Here is a 15,052-nt window from a genome sequence, read left to right on the forward strand (position 1 = left end):
GCATAACAGGCTTGAACTGAAATTGGGAGGGAAGGAGTAAGTACAAGTATATAACTTGCAAATGCCACACATCTAAATACTTGCAATATTAACATTTATTCACAAATTGTTTTGTAATCCTTACCCAGCTCACTGTTAGTAATTCAGCTGACCTTTACAAAGGAATCTGCTCTTAGCAATGAGCAAGAGCCTGTTCCACATTGTGGAACTAGTTTGGATGACAAATGTCTTTGTGCAAAGGAGGGTGTTTAAAACAATAGCAGATCAAAGCACTTCCCAGGTAAAGTTTAAAGTTCAGTTACTCCACAGATCACAGTGGATTAAGTATATTCTCTTAAATGTGCTTCTTGCAGCTTCTCACATCTCTTTAGTAATAAGAAAGCTCTCTAAAGGCAGCTTGCATTTGGAAATCCCACAGGGCAGAGGGTTTCACTGGAAGCACTTGTTTGACTATCACCGCTGAAGTGAGATCCATCTCTGCAGCATTATCTGTTGAGAGGTGCTGACTGTACTGCTACAGCATGCAACTCAAAGGTGGCTGGAAAATAGGTTTGGGAGTCTACAGATCATTACAATGTTGAAATGTGTCCTCAATTAGCGCACTAGGATTTTGTTCCTGTGGAAATCCTGCTTTGTACAGCTTGTTTAGGCCAAAGATGTCTGGACTGAAACATGCGACTATAATCAAAGTATATTTATGGAAAACAGAGCTGACACGAGCTAGTGGATGTACGTAGCCGAAGTGAGAAGCCAGCTATTTTCCATTACTAAATTGAAGAAAGTATTTCCTATCAATGAACTCTTCATAGCTGCAAAGACCAATATTTATTTTTCCCCTGCAAGTAACAATTTTTGTTGTTCTTCTGGCTTGAAAGATGCTGCATTTACACTGACTGGTCATGTCAGTGGAACCACTGGTGTTTGGTGTCCTTGAAAATCAGAGCACTTTGCCTTTCCTTGATTCAAGAAGCTGCATGTATTTGTTTAAAAATATTTTAACTGCACTGAGTTCAGGTTTTTCAAACGGGAAGTCATAAAGTATTGCAGCTTTCATAGAATCCAGATTTTCTTCACGTTAATTTAATTCTACTTGTGTACTGAATCTTGCTGTGAATTCATGGTTTTCTTTGTCCCAGCAGTACAGATCAAGTAGGAGATAGCGATACACCCTTAGAGCCCCCCCCGGACAGCAGCTCTTTCCCCCGCAGACCACATACAGAGTGTCAGGGAGTCGAACCAAGCCGTCATCGTTGCAGGTTGGAGGCGAGGCTGCGTATCGTCCACTGATCCTGGAGCTTGGTAGCTTGTCCTTGTCATCACTAACAAACGTCCTTTCCCTCTCTCTAATTCTGCTCAGTCACACGAGGAGGTCCTTGCCCTGCACAGGGTTTCAGACTTCAGGTGCTAGGTGCTGGAAGATCCCAGGCCGTTGTAGACGTCTGCACGAGCTGAAGTTGGGTTTTGTCGCACTGTATATCTGTACGGATCTGTGGACTCCACTAGTTCCAAAGTGTAATTTGATGAGGCTGCTGATTTGACATTTAGCAGTAGCCATATGTGGACAGCGCTATAAATAATGTGCTTCTTGAAGCTGAATGGTGTAGCATTACTATTTGGCTTTTCTCTCTAGTCTTCATTGTGTCATCTGTAGTGAGCTATAGGTTTTGTTTTGGGAATCTTTTCAATCTCTTGTTTGCATGGGTTCACCCGGTAGCATCCAATCCTTGCTTATAGATTCCTCAATACACAGTCAGCACAGCTTACAACCCACTCAAGAGATGTATGGTTCCTGCCGATGCTGAGCCGATCAATGAGAATGCAGCACTCGGGGTGGCGTGGGCATCGTACAGCAAATCTGTACTGGGCACAACTGGTGTTGGTTTATTCGTAACGCAGCTCGATCCACCTGTTGCAGATTCTCTCCACATACAACATCATCAAACCCTTTCAGTTTTTGTACACATCTTTTCATCATATGCATTTTTTTTCTATTGGCCAGGACTTTTTTCAGAAACCTGTGCTGGGGGTATCGTGCTCAGGAATCGCTGATACCTGCAAAAAGTGCAAGGGCACGTGGTCAGGGCGCAGGACGGGGAACTGGGGAAGCCAGTTTGAGCTGTTTGGGAAGGTCACTTTGCAGAAGATTTTCCAGAGCAGCTTAGCCAACTCCCCTGAGTGTCTGGTGAAGTGCAGACCTTCATGTTTCTGACATGCCTTTGAAAAAGTTGCGCTAAATCTGCAATGCAAAGTTCCCCATCTGTAAATAGAAGCGATCGCCTCTGCTCGAGAGCTTCAGTGTGCTGAGAGTAGTGCAGAAAGGTGTAAACAGTTGCATCAGGAGCCTGCCAAGGCACTCAGCCTTACGCTGAGCATCCTGCCATCCGGGGCTAGCGGTGTGCAGTGCTGCTGCTGGAGAGCCGGGAGTAAGTCTGGAGTAAGCTTGGAGTAAGTAAGAGCTCCTTTGTTCACCCGGCACATGAGCTCCAAAGTGAGAGCGCGGGCCCTGGGGCTGTCAGCTCTGCTCTGATTTCCTGCTCGGGCTGGGGGTGTTTTTGTAAACCACGGCAGCTTTCTGTAGGAAAACTGCTGCAGCACGAGGATAGGCTAGTCAAAAGGAACGGCAGTTCTTGGCAACAGCGGGAAGCTTGGTGTAAAAGATGTTTTTTTTTTTTCCTATGGGAAAGAGTCCACGCTTTTACAGAGTTTTCACTTAGAAGTGTAATTGGGGGGGAAAAAAAGGCACCCAGCGGTTGCAACACTTCCTGCCCCATGTCAGGGTTTGGTCCTGGTATCCCCGGTTACTTGCCAGGCTGTCACGCTTTGCAGAACAGGTCTCACATGTGAGCCTAGCAATCCTGGCCTTCCAGAACTGAATTTTTTAGGGTAGCATTTACACTGAAGAGCGTTCCTGCCAGCCTCCCGCTGTGAGAGATCTGTGATAGTGCTTTGAAATGCAGGAAAAAGGTAGGACGTGGTTAGAAATCGTCATGAGCAGACAAGTGGCTGGGTCCCAACTTGAATGTTAATATGAAACTCTTGGGGTTGTTCTTCTGATTCAGTGAAACAAAGGCGCTCCATTTAAATTTGGTGATTTTTTTTTAAATTAGCAAGTTTTCACTGCTTAAGCAAACAAATGGAAGCGACTGGGGAGAAATGCCCCCTTCCTGGGAACCGAGGCACGATAATGTTCAGGCCTAATTCCAATTTTTGTCAAACAACTTGCGACCATCCTCTTGAGTGGTTTTGTAAAAGTGGTGCTAATGTGTATAACCCTTCTAAATTTTTCTTTTTTCCCTTTAACATTTGTTTACCCCTTCACTGTGTCAGTCACAACACACCGCTCTTGAATCTCCCAGCTGGTCTTGACTTGTTGAATTTATTTTATGCTTTCACTCTTCTTTAATAAATACATTACTTGCAAGCAGTGAATTGAAAACAAAGCAAAAGAAAAACTACCATTAGTGATTGGACAGTTTCTTACTTTGTGTTACATTTAACTGTTCTTTTGACAGCCCAGTTTTTAAAGCCAGGTTCGTATGGAAATGCTTTCACTCCACTTGCACTGCTTTTGGAAATAGCATACTGCTTCATCTGTCTGTTTATTTTAGTGCATTCATAACACAACACAGTCAGCACAATGTCTCATCTCCACTTAGCAAAAGATCGCAAAGTACTCCTTGTCCTTTTTTGAAAACGCAGCCATTTTTGTCAGCATCAGCTTTTAAAATCCGATTCAATAATCCTTTGTCAGATACAGTTGACGTGCTAATGGTAGAACAATTAGTGCGTTATCTGCAAGCCCCATGAACCCGGGGCTGCTTTGCATGACGGACCGCGCGGTCCTTGGGGCCATTGGATAGTGGTCTGCAGCAGATATGGCCCAAGGTAAGTTTTCCTACACTTCCACCCCAGTAACCTCCATGGTCTTTGTGATTGGAATACGTATTTGTTCATTTTTCCTTTTATTGCGTACACTGATTTAAGCTTTTACAAGCAGACGTTCTCTTCTTGTTTGATTTTTTTTTTTTTTTTTTTTTTCACGTAGCCCTAATTATGTCCTGGGGGAGAGCCAGGCGTGTGGGAAAGATGCACGCTGGTACCTTGGAAAACACGGAGAGACAGAATGTCTCACTTCGCTGGTGTATTGGAAAAAAAATAAATTCATACTTGATGTTTTCTGAGGAAAAATGTCTCCATGCAGCCAATATCTTTGGGAAGACTGTGTCTTTCAAGCTGATTCACCAAAGTTCTGCAAACTGTGTGGTCATTTTCTGCAGTGGGGAATGAGTGGAAGGAAACTGCTCTTCTGGTTTCTGTTTGATGACTTGATTATTTAATTACAGAAACACGCAGCATTTTTTGTACGGTTCCATGTACCACTCAATGTTATGGATTCACAGCCCGTTGCGATTCAGGATATTTTTGTGATATCCTGAGTTGTGGTTTGTGTAATGGCAATTAACCAATAACAACAAATAGATCTGATTTCTTTCTTGCCTTTTTAAGATTAGAGGGTGGGCACATTCCTACCCAAGAGCCCATCTGAGGAGTTGACAGTTGGTCACTGCTAGTGAACAGCGGATTCCTCAGCTTGAGGGTCACAAGGGTGCCGTTGGCACTCTTGGATTTTGTTGTTGGGAGAAAGAAAATTTGCAAAAAAAAAAAAAAAAAAAAAAAAAAAACCACAACCAAAAACAACCAAACAAAAAAGCCCTGTAATGAATGCCACTCCAAGCCCTGTCCAACCGTATTTAAAAGCTGACACTTAATTGCTGCCTCAGTACTTTTCCACTTAACTCATTCTGAAATAGCCTTTTTTTTAGGAAGATGAGACATTATGCTTATTGTTTCCCCTACATGCACTAATGGTTCCTTGCTGTTAACTTATTGCTAGGCCTGTTTCATTCTAACATCTTAGTATTTTTGTTAGTTTACATGTGAAATGCATCACCCAGTCTGTGCTTGAGCTCATTTTATTTAATTGATTTAATTATTTTTTTTTTTTTACTAACCTCACTGTTTTTTCAGTTTAATATTGGCTGCATGCTAGTTTATATATATATATACATATATAAAAAAAACCAATCAAGTCTAGCCTGGATTTTGCTATGATTGTGTTTTGGTTTCTAGTGGTGGGGCAGTCTTGCACTTACAACTTACTCAGTATTATAAAAGCCTGACACACAAACAAAATGACTAAACACCTTGTAGATTTTCCTTACAAAAAAAAAAATCTTAAGTGGTGCTGTCTAGGTGATGGATATGATTGTATAAATAGCTTGATTTTATGCTTTTTACTGTCAATTTTTATTGGTACACTTTATTTTCTCCCACATTGCTTTTTTATTTTTTATTTTTTTTATTTTATTTTAAACGTGATGCACAAAAGTTGCCCAGCACACCATCAGAAAGTGACCGTCCCTGATACCCCATTCCCCTGGAAAAATTCTAGCCAGCAATTTTTGACATTTGTCTTTCCCTTTTATTGGGCATATATTGCCTTTTCAGTAGCATTTTTTTGCATGCATATATATGTAGAAAATCTCTTGCTCATCACATGTTTAAATGTCAGCGGGAAGGGAAGAATATATTATTGGAATATTTTTGGTTTGTTTTCTCTGTTCTGTCTGTCAGGATAATATTGGACACCGCTTACTCCAGAAACATGGGTGGAAGCTGGGCCAGGGATTGGGAAAGTCACTGCAGGGTAAGTCCAGCAGCTTCTGTCTGAAACATTCAACACCGGCTTCAGTCTTTAACAAAATTATTTCTGCTTTTTGTTTCTAGATTAGATTTTCTTTCCATTATTAATATGTCCAAACAAATGCACTGTTGAGTTTCATGTTTAGCAGTTTGCGAGTGGAAGCTGCTGCCTCCCTGGCGGGTGCAGGTTAGACGTGGCGTGTGCGTGTTGTGGCCCCGTAAGGTCGCCGCGTGTGGCCCTTCTGGAGGGAGGTGACTTAACTGCCTGCTCACTAACAGGTAGTTGTGCAGCTTCTGAAACTTCGTGATACTCTGCTGGCTGGATGCTGTGAGATTAAAGAGAATTAAAAGCACAAACCAGTTACAGGGATGTCAGAAGCCATTAGAAGGCAAGGCGTAGGGCCCACTGGCGGCTGAAAGTGGTGGCAGAGGCTCATGTGGATGGGAGAGGCTCATTTCTGGTCCCTCTGGAGGGCTTCCAAGGGTCTCCTTACTTCTCTTATCCTGCAGGCTCCTTGCTAGGGACTCCGCAAACCTCCTGAAGACAGCTTAGTGCTAGAGGAACCAACACACCCAGCCCTCTCTGCCCCGCGTCAGAACTCTTCCTGGGGAGCCAGAGATGCCCGCTTTGAACTGAGCAAATAAGTCTGGTTCCTGGGGTGGGTGGGCTGCCCTCAGCTGGGTTGCCTTGAGGAGAGCCCCAGGTAGCTTCTTACCCCTGAGTAGCTGCCTGTGTGCTTGGTGTCTGCCTGTGATCCCTGCAGGAAGGCGCCCGGCATTACTGCAGGTGTGGGACCGTGCACCCAGGCTGCTCCTGCCGAGACCTTGTGAAGTGTTTGAACCTCAGTGCGCCCCGAGTTCCTCAGAGTAATTTGCTCCTGTTCCCATAGCCTTAGTCTGAAGACCTGGGAGCTTGTAATTGGACTTCCCTGCCCCTACAGTGACCCCATTAGAGACATAATGTCTGTGCTGTGGAGGACTGTTGGAGAGGTAACGAGTTCTGAGCTCTGGAAATGCATATTAATCTCTTGAGCTAAGGCGCTCTAACTTCTCAGACAGGACTGCACTGGTGGTTAATGCTTCTCGCTTCCTCTAACCTGGTTTCATGTGTATTCGGTTACTGCATGGCATTCTCATGGTCCTCTCTGCCCTGTGCTGGTGCCAAAGCTCAGGATGTGGTTGCAGTCATCACCTCTTAGGCTTCTGCTTTGGCATGGCATTCACTGGATGTGTAATTTGGTCTGTTTTCTCTTTTGGGTGCCCCGTGTTGCTCTGTGTGTCACCAATGTGGAAACATGGAGGCTTGAAAGAACCTAAAGCCCTCTCGCAGCCCCAGCACGGCCCCGAGGACACTGTGTGAGCCCTGTCGCAGGCACTGACCTAGCGCAGGACGTGGCAGATGACTGTGCACAGGGTGAGAGGGGGTGGCACCGTGTCCCGAGGCTGAGACTCGAGACTGCCCATGGCAGGGTTCAGGCATTTGCATTTCGATATTTGTCCAGACCAAGACTTTTTCCCACTGCACGTTTCCGAGCATTGAATCTGTGCCCTGTCTTGAGTATTATCGAGGCTCGCGCGATTCGAACTGACTGGAAGCTGCAGACAAGCTGTTGGTACAGCCCATGAGGGGCTTTCTGCATTTTGAGGGAAACACGGGAGCAAAACCAGCCTGTCTCGGCTGACCCGAGCATGTGCTGAGGCTTTCCTGATGGAGGGATTGTGCGGTGCCTTCGCCTTTGGCCAGGGCGCTGGGTGGCACAGCACTGCCAAGGGCACTCCCCTCGGCTGCCAGCAGCCAGAGCCTCTGGTGTTGCTGATGGTCGCTCTGGGAGCGCTTAATTCATTATCCAGTGACCTTAGTTACGTCATTGTCCCCAACCTGCTTGTTTCGAGCTGTGCTTGAGCCTCAAACTATAAACAGCCCATGGGCAATTTAACACAGCGGAAGTAGAACCACCTCAAGTAGAGTTTTGCTGCAGATGTTATCTGGCCTCCTGTATCTGGCTGCGGAAAACCTTGCGGGCAGCAAGCCCTCAAAACTGCATTTGGTTCGCACGTATTGAATTGAGAGTACCTGCACCTTTTTTCCCCGCGCAGCTGATGTCGGTTAAGCAGGAAGTTGAGTTCAGTGTGCTTATTTTCATCATTGTGCAGCTTTTAAATCTAGCTGTTTGTCTGTGCTGGGGCTCCCTCCTTAGTTTCAGTGAATCTGAAAGTTAGAGTGCGTTGTCCTGGGCAGCCACCCGTACCTGCGAATTCTGTAAGGCCCTCAGGTTGTTCAACAAGGGCCTGGTGCCACCAGGCTGTGCCATGGCGATGGCTTCCCTTGTGCTAACCAGCCACTGTGGATGTAATCCAGCAGTGAGGGTGCTGCTTCTCTGGGCCAGAATACCCTAAAATTCCCGCTTACCAGTTGCTAACGGTACCTCTTGCTGTTCTAGTAGCACGGCGATGCCTGGCTGATGGGCTTGTGCCCTGTGCAATGTCAGAAGCGAGCAGGGTAGTTTTGCACCTCCAGGAGAAGCACCTCGAGGCAGCAGCCCTTGCTAACTGTGCTAGTGGTGCCTTTGTGGTGCTGGCAGAGGAGCTGAGCCTCTCGGACCAGAGTAAGAAACCCATGTCCTCGCTGGCGTAGCTGGTGTAAAAGGGGGGACTGTGATCCAGCTGGAATGTGCCAGCATGCTGCTTGGTCTTAGATTTGTATCGGGTGAAATACTGGGCAAGGGTAGTGCTGTCATCTCTGACTGCTCTAGGGGGAGAGCAATGGTTTTGGAGAGGCTCATTGTGAATTCAGCAGTCATCCATCTGCTTATCCATTCTCCTGACGTATTTTGCATTTTTCTACCCGCTTCAAGCAGCTGGTATTTGGAAATGGTGCTTTGACTTGCTGACGGCCAGTGAATATGAGAAAGCAGAATGGGGGCTGCCAGTTGGTAGGGATCAGTTTAAATCTGGAATGTATGGCTTGGGGAGCCGTTGTTTGCCTGTGAAAAGATGTATGATGATCTTGTTCTGACATGAGAAGATGGTAATTGTAGAGTGTTTCCCATTCTTGGATGATAATCAAGAAATCGGTGGCCTGGTGAAGAAATGGAGTTAGCAGTAGGCTAAAAACAGGGCCCGACTGTCGTGTGCAGCCCCCTGCTAAATGGGCCTGCTAAATGAATCAGAAGTGACCTAAGAGTCAGAAGGACTGAGTAAGATCTTGAATTCAGGTGTTCTGATGCTTTCTCTTGGAGTAAGTACTTCATATGAGGTTGAAGCATTATGAAAAGCATTGGAGGACTGACATGCAGCAGTAGTGTAACTTTCATCGTGCATTTGAAAATATCTTTATAAGGTTCTCTTCATCTCTTCCCCTTGTTTCCAAGTTTTTGCTCTAGTATTTAAAAAAAAGTTTTTTGTGCTTGAAAACATCTGTGTTCTCTTGGTTATTGTGTGTTTGATAGGTGGTGACTCTTCCAGGAGGAATAGCTGCAAGAGAAGTAGTTGTTGCCTCATTTCAGTAAGGAAAATGGAGCAGATGAAAGCTCTCCTTGGGAAAGACAAAGGCCATTGTCACTTTGCTTTGCCAGGAGGGACACGAATATGCAACTATATCTGATGTGTTCAGAAAGAGGATAACACTTCCAGTGCCCACCAAAGTGACCCAGCATTTCAGGCTGGCAGGTGTTTTAATTTGGCTCTCCTGAATCCTTCAATTAACTCCTTGGAGGAGTCACGTCCGAGGAAGTAGGTGGTCGCCTGGGATGGGGTTAGGGCTGGCAGGGTGCATGGGGCAATATCTGATAAATGCTGCCAGGATGGCTAAGAGCAAGTGAGCTGACTGTAACGGAAAGCTCATGTCCAGGTCTGGCTTCAGCGAGTTAATTCAGAGCCTCCTCCCCTTCCCAGGGTTGTCCTGCAGCTGCCCCTGTTGCTGTTGGTTGTGGCGCTGTGTAAAGGGCTCGTTAGCTGGGAAGGTTCATCTGGTTGGTATCTGGTTGGTGCTGGCTGTACCGAGGGACTTCGGCTTTGGCTGGGCACGACTGGCTCATACCCAGCTGGGTGCCTGTGAGCAGCTTCTGGGCAGCCCTCACAGTCAGGTTGTGTGTTTTTTTTTTTTTTTTTTTTTTGTTGTTTTGCCTTCTCTTAGGGGCCTTGCTCCAGCACCTGTACAGGATGCAGTTAAGCTAAGCATCCAGTTTCCCAAACCATTTTCCTCTGCATGCAGCGTATGGTGTGCAATTACTTTGCTTGTAATCCACGTGAGTGTTGATTTAATTCACGCTCTTACAGAGACTGGGGTTACCCTGGTCTTTTGTGGTGTCTCCGAGAGGTGAGTCAGAACTGAATATTTTGCTATGGCAACAAATAACATGTTTTTGTCACAGCATAGCTACTCTTAAGTACTTACGTTGCTGAATCAAGTCATTTGGATGATACGGAGTAGTTCCCGTAGAACTAGAATCGAGCTGTGAAGCCTTGTTTCAGTTTGCTTCTTGGTAGTCTTTGGGGGACCAGCACAGCCCTTCCGTCACTTGCTTGTGATGCAAACGCTACTCGCTGTGAGCTCGGTTAAGCTGATGGTGTATGGCACAGCGCCTGGCACGCTGCCTGCACTGGTGCCTGTCAGCTCTGTTCAGAGAACAGGAGCAGCGGGTGCGTTGGGAAAAGGGAGGTCTCCCTGGGGCAGGTCTGTAGAAGGAGCAGTGACTTTACCTGTAGCCTTTGGTTGGAAAGAAATGCCTCCTGACCCCCGATTCCTATTTAGCAGTGTTTTCTTTTAAATTTGGTTATGTTTTTAGCAAAGTTTTGGCATTCTTTTGACACGACTGTTCTGAAGGGCTGCCCAAGGCCTGCTGGAGAGCAGCGATCCCCGGTGATCTCTGATGAAACCAAGCCTCTGGGGGGTGTCAGGGCGGTGCTGTTCCTGTCGGGCACGGTGTGCTGCAAGCTTGTGGTGTATTGTACTGGTGACGTGCAGGCAGCAGTTACAAGAGTGCATAACAGAACTTTTGAGTTTGTTTTATCCTTTCGTGAGCACATTTTCTAACAAGATCCATTCAAATACATAGCAAAGTCAGGCACAGCAGATCTGTTAGAAAATGCTAGAATTCAGTTCCCCACCTGACTGTATTACTGTTGCATGGCTTTCATTAAAAACAAACCACCGAGTGGATTTGTGTTCTATGACTTGCAAATTCTGTGATGATAAATACAATCATCACCACTCCCATCAGTTATACCATAATGCAGTTCTTATTTGGCACGTTCTCCCTAAATGTGTTCAGACAAGCTCTTGTTTTCCTTCCTTTTTGTATCAAGAGTGAAAGAACAGATCTGCCTAAAAAATACTAAAAGATGTGCAGAGAGCAGGAGGAGCTTGCAGGTGAACTTGCTGTTAAGGCAGGAGTTATCCCTCTTCTGGCAGCCTCTGTGATAATGTCACGCGTCAGACCAAGCTCAGTAAGAGTCACTTTTCCAGCAGTGTGTTAGGTGACTGCTGGTGAGCTGTGCTTTGGTTCTGGGTGCTGCTTTCTTTAGGCATGTGGGGAGTGCTAAGTGGAGCTCTGACTGCTCACGCAGCTGAGATCAGTCACAAGTGTGATGGCTTGGCAGCTGTGGCTTGAGGAAATAAGCTCAGGGCTTGAATTCCAGTGGTCTTGAATCCTGGCTCTGTTAGCAGTTCACCAAATGGCTAATATATTAATGTATTTTTCCATTTGTTAAATCCTCTGATCTCACAAAGGCAGACAGAGTAGATGTTTGTGAGGCTTTGGGAACACAGAACAATGAGCATCCGAGAAAAACAGCATGAGGAAATGAGGAATTTTGTATTTATTTCTGGGTATGGAAGCTTTGTAATGAATACAAGAGAATATGGAAGAAAAAGACAAGAATGTTTAACAGTGCCATTATTCATTTGGTATTGAATGATTTGGCAGTCTTACGCAAGAAAGATGTAAACATGGTCTTATCTTATATCTTAATGTGTCCTCACGAGGAACCTGAGTTCTGGCATAGACCAATGTTTCCGTGCTCATGTTTGCAACATAAATCATTGCAATGGTTTTAAGAGAGGAGTACTTTCATGTAAAGCTAGCTTTAAAAAAAATAATAATAATAAAATATGGGTAATGTGGCTTTGAAAGCCTGCTATCATCATACCAATCTTCATCACCATGTGAAAACGCCCGAGACCGCAGACCTAAAGGAAGGGCTTGCAGGGCTCCCTCTCCTCCGTGCGAAGCGGTTGCCCCCATACTTGCTCTCCAACATGCAAGGTCCTTCCTTCAGTCATAGGCTGTAAGTTTTGGGTAATTTGAGCGCGTGCAGTCCAAAATTAAATCGTTATTCTGTCAATGACACAAGGTCACTGTGATGCTGAGATGTCCTTCTCTTGGCATGGTGTCAGGCTTTATTGCCCTTTGTGCAGTGTTAAAACAGTTTTAATACAACCACGAAAGATGTGTGGGTGGGAGGCAAGTAGCCAAGGCTGTGTGCGACCTGTCCCCGCTCCTGCGGTGTGCCCTTGGGCCAGACGGGCTCCTCAGCCCTCTCCACGTACCAAGATGAGGTAAGACAGTGTCTCATACCTTGGATTTATATTCTGGGCCAATCGAGATTGATGTTCATGCTGTAACATCGTCCATCTTGTTCCTTAATACCAGTCATCAACTGGGTTAGGAAACTGGGGGAGCTTTTTGACCCGGACTCTGTCTGCCCTTACAGAAGTTCAGTGAGCTCTGAAATCACTAACCCTTGGTTTTCTGTAAGGGTCACCCTTGGCTTGTGTTTCTAAGAAGTTTTGGGCTCACTTGAAGTTTATGATGTGATTGGGGTGTTTGCAACTTGGCTTTCATTTGTTTTTCTCCTGCTTAGTAAGGATGAAATTCACAGCACAATTTTTGCATACTTGAGAAACAGTTTTTCCTCCTTGGGACTTGACCCTTGTTGCTGAGGGTGGTAGATGACTTTGCTTGAATCTCTTGGTTGTCTGTGACCCCTTCCAGAAATCTGAGACAAACAAGATGAGCTCACAGATCACATTCCCAAAGGAGACCAGTATAAAAGGTTGCTCTTGTTTGTGTGCTTCTTGCAGCAGTCGGCATAAGGCTGAGAATGTAGCTTTGTTTTTAGCCAGCAAGGAGCACCACAGAGCTTGCCAGGGCTTGTTGACCAGTAAAAAATAGTGGATTTCCTCATCCCTTCCCTTTTGTTGTACTGAATGAGGAGTTTGAGTGTTTTATGTGACAGCTCTTTGATTACCTAAATGTGCAGTAGACACAGGAAAGTTTATAGTGTTTGCAAAATCCTTGTTTTAGAAAACGAACCTAATCCACAAGCAGGATGACTCCTCACTGTTTCAGATGTTCCTAGAGGCAATGTAGCTGAATGGTGATCATGTCCTGCGTCAGTGGGTGCTCTGCTGTGGGTGTTGGTGCCTGAGAACCGTAGTGGGGTTGGACTGGATGATCTTTAGGGTCCCTTCCAACCCCAGCTGTTCTGTGATTCTATGGGTCCAGGCAGCTCATCACCTTTCACAGCTCACAGTGGGGTCTGTACTGCTGGTGACCAACCAAACTAACCCATATCCGTGAGAACCAGTTGGTGTCATCCTGAAACTTCCCCATGCAGTCTTCAGGCAGCCGCGCTTCTCATCGCTGCAGGAGCAGCTCTCCAAAAGGAATTAAAACCTCCTGGAAAGCTGCCTCCTACCATGGTGTGGTATGAAATTGTAACATAAAGATAGCAAATAAGTAAAAATCGTCTGTGCTCAACATGACCCCGTCTCAGTGTGTCCTTCCGAGATGCTCAGTTCATGAAATTCTCCTCTGATGAAGTGTGTGATAGCAGTCAGTCTTCTAGGATTATTTCCCACAGAGCATGTACCTGGGATGAATTCCTTAATAGATGTCAAGGTAGGGAGAGGGATTAAGGCTGTTCTGTTACTTGTGGTACTTGTCTGCTTGTGTAAATGATAGTATGAAATATACCGGGGTAAATTACACGGGTGCATAACTTTTGGGGTCCTTGTTCCTCACAGCATTACTTCGTTTATATCTGGTTTTAAACAGACCTTCAGAAAGGCCTTATATCCACTGTAGGTACATGGGATTGCTGGAGGGAAGAATCCTTCTGCATCTAAATCATTGCTGACAACTGTTTTCTGTTTTGACTGTTTAAAAAAAGATAAACTGTGCAGTAGCACTGAAAATGCCAACGTTTCGAGACGGGCTCAGATGGCAGGTCCATCTGGCGCAGCGTCCTGTTCGGAGGCGCGGAGCAGCATCTGCGCGCCGTGTCCAGAGAAAGGAGCAAGCAGCCTGCAGCTGGCAACTGTGAAATGCTGATCTTCAGAGCAGAGCGTGACTCGGTGGCTCCTACTCTTGCTGAAATCCTGCAGCATTAGGATTAACTCTTTCTCCGAGGCTTGTTGGTTTGTAGCTGCTGGCAAAATATTTGCTCATACCCAGTAACTTTGTGCAGTCCAGGAGGAAGGAGTGGATTCGGAGGAGCCCGTCCCTGCTGCAGCTCGGCAGGGTGCTCCTGCAGCCCGCTTCCTTCACTCTGAGGTTGTTTTCTAAGGTGCAGCTCTCATGTAAGCCGCTGCTTTTTCTCAACCTTTTGAGGTTTGTGCTTTGTCGTGTCCTGCTTCCCGCCCCCCCCAAGTGTTTCCCCTTTGTGGAAGCATTTACTCAGTGACCCCCTCTTTGGTGGGGTGTTGTGGCACTGTAATGTGACTAGTCTGTGAAGGAAAGAGCCTGTGACATAGTTCTGAAAGAAAGTAACTTTTTTGAGGCTTTTTGCGGGGTTTTAGGGGACAGGGTGCGGACACAGCTGTGTGATTTGCCATGTGGAGGGGTTCGGTGTCAGGGTAGCAGTGCTCACAGCCCTGGTTTGGTGTGAAGTGCTGCAGTTCTTGGCCTTTCCTGAAAACTCAGCTTTCCCCTTCGCAGTGCTGGTGTACCCGAAAATGGTCATCAAGAACCCTAAAGCTGGGAGCCCTGCAACCTCCGAGAACCACGGGTTACGTGCTGGTAAAGCTCACATTGTAATGCGGAGAACCTTTGGATCCTTTTCCTTGAGGGAATTCTTTAAAAGAGGAACTTAGAGTTTAACTTAAAAGCCCCATTTTCCCCTTTGGCTGTTCTCCATCTTCTGCCCAAGCCTGCTTGGCATTCAGCGGGGTTAGGGGTGGCTCTCTGGCAACCGACAGCGTTTCTTCCTGCAGTGGCTGTCCCAGGGCATGACAGGAGGCTCCCCAGGCCCCCGTGACCCAGCGCCGTGCCTGGCAGCGTGTCCTGCTTCCCCAGCCTGCTGTGTGGAGCCCTTGTTTCGGTGCTGGAGACGTGCTCAGAGTGCT

General features: G+C 46.1%; 1 protein-coding gene across 8 annotated transcripts in view; it reads left to right on the forward strand.

Moving 5' to 3' along the window:
• The window catches only part of GPATCH8 (G-patch domain containing 8), a 55,454-nt gene that overhangs the window by 17,256 nt on the left and 23,146 nt on the right, over window positions 1–15,052 (forward strand). For 2 of the 8 annotated variants that reach the window (XM_027445782.3, XM_027445780.3), the window contains exons 3-4: window positions 3,513–3,530; window positions 5,635–5,707. The exons of 1 other annotated variant lie outside the window; for it this stretch is intronic. Coding sequence is in view for 1 of the 7 variants with exons in the window: in XM_027445779.3 (XP_027301580.1) it covers window positions 5,635–5,707 (73 nt within the window). In the remaining 6 variants the exon portion in view is untranslated. Of the gene's footprint in view, window positions 1–3,512; window positions 3,531–5,634; window positions 5,708–6,593; window positions 6,694–15,052 lie in introns of all 8 variants that reach the window. 5 more of the 8 variants (XM_072028980.1, XM_072028981.1, XM_072028979.1 and 2 more) reach the window with 3 other exon arrangements.

The sequence above is a fragment of the Anas platyrhynchos genome, chromosome 28 (genome assembly GCF_047663525.1).
Source record: "Anas platyrhynchos isolate ZD024472 breed Pekin duck chromosome 28, IASCAAS_PekinDuck_T2T, whole genome shotgun sequence".
Classification (NCBI taxonomy): Eukaryota; Metazoa; Chordata; class Aves; order Anseriformes; family Anatidae; genus Anas; species Anas platyrhynchos.